The sequence below is a fragment of the Frieseomelitta varia genome, unplaced genomic scaffold, assembly GCF_011392965.1.
Source record: "Frieseomelitta varia isolate USP_RPSP 00005682 unplaced genomic scaffold, Fvar_1.2 scaffold_582, whole genome shotgun sequence".
In the NCBI taxonomy this organism is placed as follows: domain Eukaryota; kingdom Metazoa; phylum Arthropoda; class Insecta; order Hymenoptera; family Apidae; genus Frieseomelitta; species Frieseomelitta varia.
The window spans coordinates 662,520-672,679 of NW_025110348.1; the positions used below are offsets into that span (position 1 = coordinate 662,520).

A 10,160-nucleotide genomic window follows, 5' to 3' on the forward strand; every position below is an offset into this window, starting at 1 on the left:
GAAAATCCTGACTAAAAAAAATAATTACTTTATGTAATTTGTATCTAACGGACTATTTTATCATTTTATTTCAAAGTCCAATAACTCTAATCTTTCAGAACTTAATGAAATTGCAGGAGAATAAAGACAATGAACAAGAATTATATTTATTAGAAGAAATACAGTGAAATTTAACAATTGACTCAAACAATCAAAATTAAACAATTGACTCTAAATTAAATATCAATAGAAATAACCTCAGGCGACTTCTTTATCAAAGCACATTTTTGAAAATATAAAAGTATTTGCAGTGTTGCTTTGATTCAAAAATCTGCCTGTCGCGAAGTATCTTCTTGCACGTAAATTTTATGCATTTTTCTATGAGAAAATGTCTACTCTATTATGTTTCAAATGTTACTGAAGTTCATAATTAAAAAACTCAATTCATTCATTCATTCAATACTATTATAAAAGATAAAATGAAATTGGAAAATATTAATTATTATAAAAATTATTAATTGTTAATTGTTATAACAAAGCATATTACCAATATCAATAAATGATAACTGTATCTTTCATAGCAATGAAGTCGGAGGGTATCCGTCTTCTCTACTATGAAATACTCAAACGAAATCATTTCAATAATTATTCATAATTTATCTATTCATATGGATATTTCGCTTTTGCAAACATTTATATTGAATATACTTTGATTTTATATTGATTAATTGTTATAAATGTATATATTCACATTAATTGTTAAAATCGCGATGTGCAAGAAGCCCTATCCTGATCTAACACATAATACACATAATACATAATAAATCTGAAAAAATGTTACTACTCACGGGTATAAAAAATACCTGCGGTCACTATGCTCATCAAAAATTCTACGTATACAACCAGTCACCCGTGCCGATTCGGACCTTTCGTCCTACGACATGATTGAGTGACCAGAGGAACATAAATGCATGCGACTCACGCAATAGATGATGAAGAACGTTATCATCGATGCTGCACTAGGAAAGTGATCGTGAAGACTCTCATCAAGTAGATGATACCACTGAGAATCCCATGGTGGAAGTGAACGCCATGAAAAATTTCCTAAGAAACATAAAATATTTTATTTTTAAAAACGCAGTGTTATTTATGAAAATTCAAATTTTAATATTGATAAAAATTAGGACTAATAATTTAAAGAGTTTTTATTTTATAATTATAATTTTACATTCGATTAGAGAATAAAATTTAAATACAACATACTAAAGTACTTACATTTTTAGCTTTTGAAGCATCATAAGATTGTTGGAGGATTAGGGGAAGTGGAAACTGTAGAAGATCTGTGGCAAAATATTAAACATTATACTTTGTTGTTAAATTTGAAAAATTGAATAAATTGAGGTACAATATATAAAACTACTTACGATCTTGATCTCCTGAAGAGGCCTTATCCTCTTGAGCACTGACTCTAATGTCGAAAACGAATATTCACCACAAAGAAATATAAAAAAAGAAAAATAAAAGACTATCAACGCGCGCGTTTAAATATCAATCGACGAACTCACTGATTTTAATTTTGCGAATTATAATTTGAATGAATTGATTATTTTATTTAATAAGAGCCATTTTGCTCAGGAAAATATAAAAATATTTCGCAACAAACACTGAGTGTACCAACCGCATTGCGCGCGGTCACAAAAATTTTCTGAAAAATTAAAATAAAGCTGATTCAAACGTTCATTCAGAAAATACTGCTATTTTTCTAAAAAATAATTATGAAGAATAATAAGTATTAAAGAATGGAAGTAAAAGAGTCAAAACGACGCTAGCGTACGAGACAAGGTACATGTGATTGTAAGAGTGAAATTGATGATCGAAGAAAAATCAGCACGAAAATCTCTAAAATCTTACTCGATTTCGTTATCTTGATGCTCAATGAATCGTCAAACACACGGGTATTAATTAAATGATACTATTAATAAAGTATAAATGAAAGTAAAAGAGTATCGAAGAAGCGACGCCACGGAACCTAATGTAATACGTATTATTTACTCGAAATCTAGTAGCTGAATGACTCGTCTCGACTTGTCTCGACAAAGTGATAACAAAAAGTCGAAAAAGAGTCACGCAAATAAACAAGTGCAACATAAGAGCCTTACACATACACGTAAGTGTTATGTTTATGTTGTTTCCTCGGATTTCGAGCCTCAAGGTCTTCTACGTCTTATTTTATCTGAAAAATAAGAACTTCGATTATATTACGTAGTAAAATTATTATTTTAACTATTAAATACGTACATTCTTAATAAATTATGATGTTGAATTTAATATAAGAATTACACACTATGAAGTTACAAATAAGTAGAAAATAATAGAAGTGAGTGTGTAAAGGCATATAATAAAATACGTATATATTGTATATATGTAACAATTATAAGGTTAAGTTAGTCAATTATAAGGTTACAATATTTGTACTAATTAGAATTGAAATTAAATTTTGGTATAAAATTATAAATAATTTAGCATAGTATATTCTATTATAGTCTTAAACATTTATATGCTATTATTTCTTTAATTGTGGGAAATTATATGTAATAATTATTTGGTTAAATCTAACCTTGGAGCAAAAATGCAGCAAAGTTGAGTTGGAGCAAAAATGCACGTTTTATCTTAAAAACATAAAACACAAACACAAACCTAATAAATATTGATTTAAATTTTTATCTGAGAACTTTCAGATAATACTTCTTTTTGGATGATGTTCCTGGACCACTTCCTTTTTGACAAATGAGATGTGCGTCTTTCCGCCATTAAAGGTCTGCTTTCCCGCTTAAAAATCGATCATGAGAAATATCGATTATTTCGAGAATCGTAGGAAGTATATTGCGTATTTCACCGTTGGGGCGCTGTAATCGCGCGTTTCACACGAAATAACTTAGAATAAAAACTAAAGAATTTTATCTAAATCAAATATACAAAATTTATGAAAAGCTCTTAAAAAAGAAAAAAAATATTCACACACCTGATAAAAAATATTATTATATTACATATTATAATTATTATTTTAACTATTAAATATGTACATTATTAATAAATTATTCTTGAATTTAATAATTGAATTGTTATGAATTATGCAGCATGAAGTTAAAGAACGAACAAATAAGTAGAAAATATATAATAGAAGTGTGAATGTAAAAGCATATAGGTAAAGCTTCGGTAATCTGGCAGATCTCGATGAATTGAAGCCAAAAATGAAAGTTTCAATTTAAAAATTCACAAACACAAATCTAATAGCTATTGATTCAAATTTTTAACTAATTTTTTTAATCTCGTCTATTTTTATTTTAATATTCTTAATATGAAATTATTAAAAATTTTAATTAGTAATATCACGAAAGTATTATTATTGTCAAGAATTATTTGCGAAGCACTATATCAATTGAATATTTAACTAAAGATTATTACTTTATTTACCAATTATTGACCAATTATTTAATTGAAAAAAAAGGGGACAAACACATAAATACCTTTGCCTTCATTGGAATAAATCAAATATCGTCATATCTTCAAACAGTGTTGCTGAATGTATTACTCATCGTGGCGTCCTTCTGAACGTCATAGCATCCCTCTTATGCTTCGAAATTTCTCCCGTAATCAACCAATAATCTACACAAAATAAGATCAAAACTTTCAAATAATTGTATAAAGGAATCAAATTATATGATTTATTATAAATTATTGCATAAGACGTACAAAGTGAACACAAGCGTTGGTCTGAACGGAGATAAAGTGGCAAAAATATTGCGCAATTAATGTGTTACAAAGAAAAACACATCGCAATATGACTTTCAACAATATACTTCAGCGCAACAGGTTCGCGTCGTCAACAACTTCGGTGGAATAACGAGCAAACACGAACAAAATTCGTAATATCCAATAAGAAAATACGTAATATCCAATAAGAATATTTTGACAATATAGACTTATACATAAATATACATAAATAGAATTTACTAAATTGGTTAGACGATAATTAAAATCTAATTTTTTCGAAACGAAATACAATTACGTTTTTATTTTTTTAATTCTGTATGTCATATTAATTGTACAAAAATCTGTATATTTCGTCGTCACTAAGCACTTTGTTTCCGTCTGAATTAATATTTGTATATTATAAATAATATTATAGATTAATTGCAAGGTATAAATACATTAGCTACATGAAAAAAATCTTTTGTTAATTCTTTCGCCCACTAAATAAGACAATTTCTTAATCGTCTGTTTCCAAAGTTTCGCAATATTATTGATTGCTTTAATAAAAGATATATTGATATTTAAAATATAAAAATAATTAGCAATTACATATATAATTTATATAAGAGTACGAATTATAATCTTATTCTATATAAATTACTATAATTATAATATTGACATGAAAATAATAAAATTAATTTTAATTATTATATTATTATTTTTTGTCCTTCGTTACACACTTTTAGAATTTCAAATGTAAAAATAGATACGTCAGTCATTTTCTTTTAATCGTTTATCTAATATTCAATCATTGTTCTCCCTTTGAAAATAATGAATATGTAAATATCTTCGCAGAAAATATAATCAATACCTTATGTACTGATATGAAAAAATACTTTTCAGAAATGTATTTTATAAGCACGAAGTGTTGTAGTTCTTTATTAGCATTTTATATACATGTTAGTATTTTATTATGGCTAAAAGATGTATGTATATATATTAGAAATAATATAAAAATATTATATAAATTAGTAAATCTTGTAGACGTGTATTTATTAGATGTATTTCAATGAATTGCCGTTAGATGGCTAATCGCGTTTCCTGTTGCATACGTCAGTGACCATACGCGTGGTGTGAAAAAACTTCATAAGTTTGAGATGACCCATATCTATATTTGATTAGTAATTTCTTAAAATCATACTATGTGATATGATCAATGTTTAAATCTATAACACATAGCGATTTTAATAAAATTAATTGAATAGAATAATCTAATGATTGTGTCGTTTAAGAATGATGCATCTACAACATGACATTGCCTGTTGCATTTCATTTTTATTTATTTTAAATCTTGCCAAAGCGGATTTTCAGAATTATTTAAATCCTCAGGTAAATAAAACAATTTTATATATATAATTTAGAATCGATACAAAAATTGAAAAGTGTAATGCTATAAAATAGGTTTAAATATTAATAATGGTAATAATATAGAATTATATATAGTAATTTAGATCCTAATAAAATTTATTACTTTTTGATTATGTTGATATTTTAAGTAACATTAGCACTTTCGAAATAAAAATATATATGGATTAAATAAATGGGTACATGTTTCATGTTCTTTATTTAATTGATTTAATGTTACAGCATAGAACAAATCATTTGCCTGATAACAAATTTAGCTTCAGTGAGTATTTGGAATCTTCTGATAATGATGAAAGAGATAGAACATCTTTTACATCGCAATGGGATCAGATGTACCAAAATGTACCAAAAACTACAATAGATACTGAACAAGCTATAGATTTACTTAATAAAAGTGAGTAAAATATTTATCAAACTAAGATTTAAAATGTTATATGCATCTCAATTTCCAATTCTTTGTATATTCAGATATTATATGGGATTCTCAGTGGCCCAAAAATATCAAATTTGGACAGGTATCAGCAGTGTCTATAGATCCAAATGGAAATATTGGAGTATTTCATAGAGGAAAAAGAGTGTGGGGGTTAACTACATTTGACAATGAAAATATATTTGATAAAAAGGAAGGCCCAATTCAAGAAAACACAGTAATTTTGTTAGATAAATTTGGAAAAAAGTTGTTAGAATGGGGTGCAAAGAAATTTTATTTACCACATGGTTTGACAATAGACATGCATGGAAATTATTGGATTACTGATGTAGCCTTACATCAAGTATTTAAATTTGATAGTAAGGATATAGCAAGATTAAAAAAAGGAGAATATAATCAGGAAACAATGTTTTCTAACCCTAAACCTTCATTGGTTCTTGGAGAAGCTTTTATACCTGGTAACGATGACAAACGGTTTTGTAAACCAACAGCAGTTGCTGTAGAAAGTAATGGTGACTTTTTTGTCAGTGATGGTTACTGTAATTCTAGAATTATTAAATTCAATGCTAAAGGAGAGAGAATTTTAAAGTGGGGTAGTAAGTATTTGCACTTATATGAAGATTAATAATTTATGTTAGGTTATAATATAATCAATATATTACAGGAACGACATATGCAGAAAGAGATCCTGTACCAAATGCATTTAATGTACCTCATGCTTTAGTTCTTGCTAGTGAATTGAACTTACTTTTTGTTGCTGATAGAGAAAATGGTAGAGTTGTGTCTTTCTTTGCAAATAATGGGACTTTTTACAAAAAGTATAAGGATTTTAAGAGAATTGGCCCATTGATTTATAGTGTGGCATATGCCAAAGGAAGGCTTTATTTAATTAATAATCCTTCAAGTTACAATATACATGTTCAGGGGTTTGTTCTTGATATAAATTCAGGAAATATACTATTTACATTTCGACCAGGTCAAGATATGAATAGTCCACATGATATAGCTGTGTCTGAGGATGGTTCAGAAATATATGTTGTGGAACTGAATAAGAATACTGTTTATAAATTTTTGCAGAGTAAGATTTTAAGTCCTTGAAATATGAGAATAAAGCCTATTTGATTTACATTTCTTTGAGTAATCATATATGACATTTTCTTTATAGATATAAATACATCAGTACAAACTGGAAATTCTGTGGTACGCACAAACTCTCATCATGAACCAGCACCTTTGACGGATAGTGATATGAACAACCCTACTGGAGGTACTACAACAGCAACATTAGTCTTATCCCTTGTTACAGCAGCAGTCATTTTTATTGCGCTCTGTATAGCAATTGCTGCAGTTTTAGCAAGATGTCAAAAAAGAGGTAGATTGTTTCAGTATGATGAATCTGCTGTCGAATTCTCAAAATTAGTCGAATAAGAATAAGAGTAATAATTAACTGAATTATTATATAATAGTTGTGCACGCATGTTAATTAGTTTTTTGCAAAATCAAGTAGTGGTTCTATCAAAAGTAATTAATTTCGTCGTTAAACAGTTATAAGAAATTTCATGAAATATCACATAATTAGAGGTCAAAAAAGAAGGGTTAAATAATTTTGCAAATTTAATATCCTACAAATTATTGCTATTTTATCTTTAGTTTCTTTTCAAATTTTAATCTCGCTGCATAAGAATTGCATAAACTTTTGTACTGGTTGTACATATATTTTATTATTTTATTTAAATGTGCTTATCTACAGAAAACAAAATAACTACATATCAAACACGTAACACAAATATGAATGCATTAGGTTATGGAAACCAGTACAAGAGAGCTGTATATAAATGTAAAATTTAATGGTTAGATGATGAAATGGTACTTCAAATGTTATTTTTAATCTAATTAAATTTTATTTTTACGAATGTTATAGAATTATTATCATGCTGCAGTATTAATATTTATTCTGCTTATTCTTGGGAAAAAACAATTCCATTTTTTATATTTTGCTACAAGAAATGACTATGACTTGTTACAAATTATAATTAGCAACTTAAAGTTCAGTTACTTAACATTCCATTAATCTCTAACTTGACTTCCATTTACATAATCGAATGTTTAGTAAGTTACATTGTAAATATTGTTTGAAATTTTCTGTGATCGCACAAATGTATAAATGTTTTATTTATAGTCTTATTATTGAATCTTGTACATCTAAAACTAAAGTATTATGAATTTACTTCATAACTGAATTTAAACTTTTTTTTATGACTTTTTCACAAATATTTTGTTTTGGAAAGTTGCATTTTTTCTTTTCTACCTCTTGTATATGATTATTTATTTATTTTAGATATAACATAGACATATCTTGTAAAAGAAAATATACATGACTTCATTTTAACAACGTTTTCCGTTATTCCCCTGCGCGTTATCCTGTTTAACTTAAATAGTTTAACTTAAACAGATTGTGTAAGTATTAAATAAAACATAGTGCACGTTGCTTATAGATAGATAGCAGTTAGATTCGTCGCTATTTTATATAATATATAATGCATTATTGGTTAAAATAATGCATTATATAATGCATTTTTGGTTAAGATACTGGATCATTTTAGATTCGAAAATAATGATAAAGGATCGTCGCGTTATTATTATCAAGTACGAGTAAAAAAAAAAAAGAAAAAAAACAAATAATCATTTTCTAATGCTGTTTATTTTTATAAACAGGATGTTTGTTAATAATGCGCAAACGAATGCACTGGGAAGCCGAGAGGCGAGAAAACTTTAAACTTCCAAATCTCTTGGAAAACAGAAGAGGCAAGAGTTTCAAGATAGTGGAGAAACGACCAAATCCGCGAGACTTTAGTAAATTGAACACGGAACCAGAAACGTCGGAGGATGAATATCCGGAGAATAGCTTTGCAAAAGTTATTTCATAATGTTGAACAGTTTTAATCAAGAACATGATTTTAACGACGTATCTGTATTAAACAAACTTGTTGTCTTACCTTCCAATTCAGGCTTTTTGCATGTATATTGAATTTGGATCTCCACGATGCTAGTCCTACGAAGTACGATGTTCAAATTATGAGATGTTCCAGTTAATGCCTCACGACTGTTGCCTTTTCACATAAAGTCACTTATTATCACTCACAAAGTTAAGTATACGTAATTGTTTTGTTATATTCTTTAAAAAAAGAATATCGAATCCGTTATTTAAGACTTCGCCGTTGATCGTTACCCGATCGTCTCCCGCTCTCGTTAACCGAAATCAACTGACGTCACTCGGAAGTAGCCAACTTCACGATTATGTGAATCCGCTGCATCTCTAATCGTTATTCCAATTTAATTGATTTAATTTTATAGAAATTACTATTCCTGCATGTTTTAAATAATAATTATACGTAAAGAAATTAAAATGTTTCTCTTATATTTGAGAAACAAAAGATATTGAAATATAATATATGTACATGTATATATGTGTGTGTGTGTGTGTTATGAAACAGTTCCCGCGTTTATACCTTCGATTACTCGAACACTGAATTTGATAGATATCGATATTCTCTTTGACTCTCTTGTGCAATTAGTGTTTCGAAAGAACTGCCAATATTTTCAGATTTTGTGTTTCTTTTTCGGAGATTTATTTGAGTTAATTTAAATATTTATATTAGTTTTATTTAGTTAATTTATAATAAGTCTGTAAATGGTGAAAATAAGAGGTTAACATTTTCCTGTGAAGCTTTACAAGAAGTAATAAGGAGCTGTTTGAAATTTTGAAGGTTAAAGATTTTATTATTATTTCGAATATATTTGATCGAATATATTTGATTTAAATCGAATTACTTTTTATAATATTAAAGTTTATATGAATTAGTAGTCAATATAACAAATGCAAAATAAGGTAAATAGATCTATATATATATATATATATATATATATATATATATATATATATATATATATATATATATTTCGATAAATTTCAAACACATTACATATATATATATATATAAAATGTATGTTTAATTTTTATCGAAATTATTAATTGTAATTGTAAGAATATTTATGTTAACATTATAACTTACCTCATGATTATGGCCTTGCAAATAACACTTAAAAAAATGACCAAACCTAAACTGCATATATTAGATATCAATATTCATTTACAAATTATATTATGTAACTACATTTTTCAAATTATTAACATATCCCTTGAAAATATAAAGAATAGGTTACATATATATCTATACACATATATAATTATATTTTTCAAGATGTTTTGTTTAATCAGTATTTATAAATTTTTATTCATTCAAATATGTTCGACAGACACTATTTTTCTAGTACCTGAGATTGCATTTAATATTAGATAATAATGTACTATCTAATATTTATAATGCTCATATCTAACTTGCTTTATATTTCTTCTTTTTTATTTTTCTTAATCTATGTTTCTTTCATACCGTGTAAATATCTATGTGTAATTGCCATAAACGTAATGTATGTATTCATAAATGTGGAAATGTATATTTTCAAATAAAAACTGGTGTTTGTATTACTGAAGGTATTCCAGTAAAAATTTGTC

The 10,160-nt window shown here is 27.0% G+C and overlaps 1 protein-coding gene across 2 annotated transcripts; it reads left to right on the forward strand.

The window, feature by feature from the left end:
- Positions 1-4,830: 4,830 nt before the first annotated feature.
- Positions 4,831-9,483, forward strand: LOC122534282 (peptidyl-alpha-hydroxyglycine alpha-amidating lyase 1-like). Of its 2 annotated transcripts, none has more exons than XM_043664778.1 (6): positions 4,831-5,121; positions 5,380-5,551; positions 5,626-6,183; positions 6,252-6,665; positions 6,753-6,959; positions 8,303-9,483. In XM_043664778.1, exons 1-6 carry the CDS (start codon positions 5,026-5,028, stop codon positions 8,512-8,514), a joined length of 1,659 nt encoding a protein of 552 aa, XP_043520713.1. In that variant the 5' UTR covers positions 4,831-5,025; the 3' UTR covers positions 8,515-9,483. The 2 variants fall into 2 exon arrangements, with proteins under 2 accessions (XP_043520713.1, XP_043520714.1); XM_043664779.1 differs by having other exon boundaries at positions 6,753-6,854.
- The last annotated feature ends 677 nt before the right edge of the window (positions 9,484-10,160 follow it).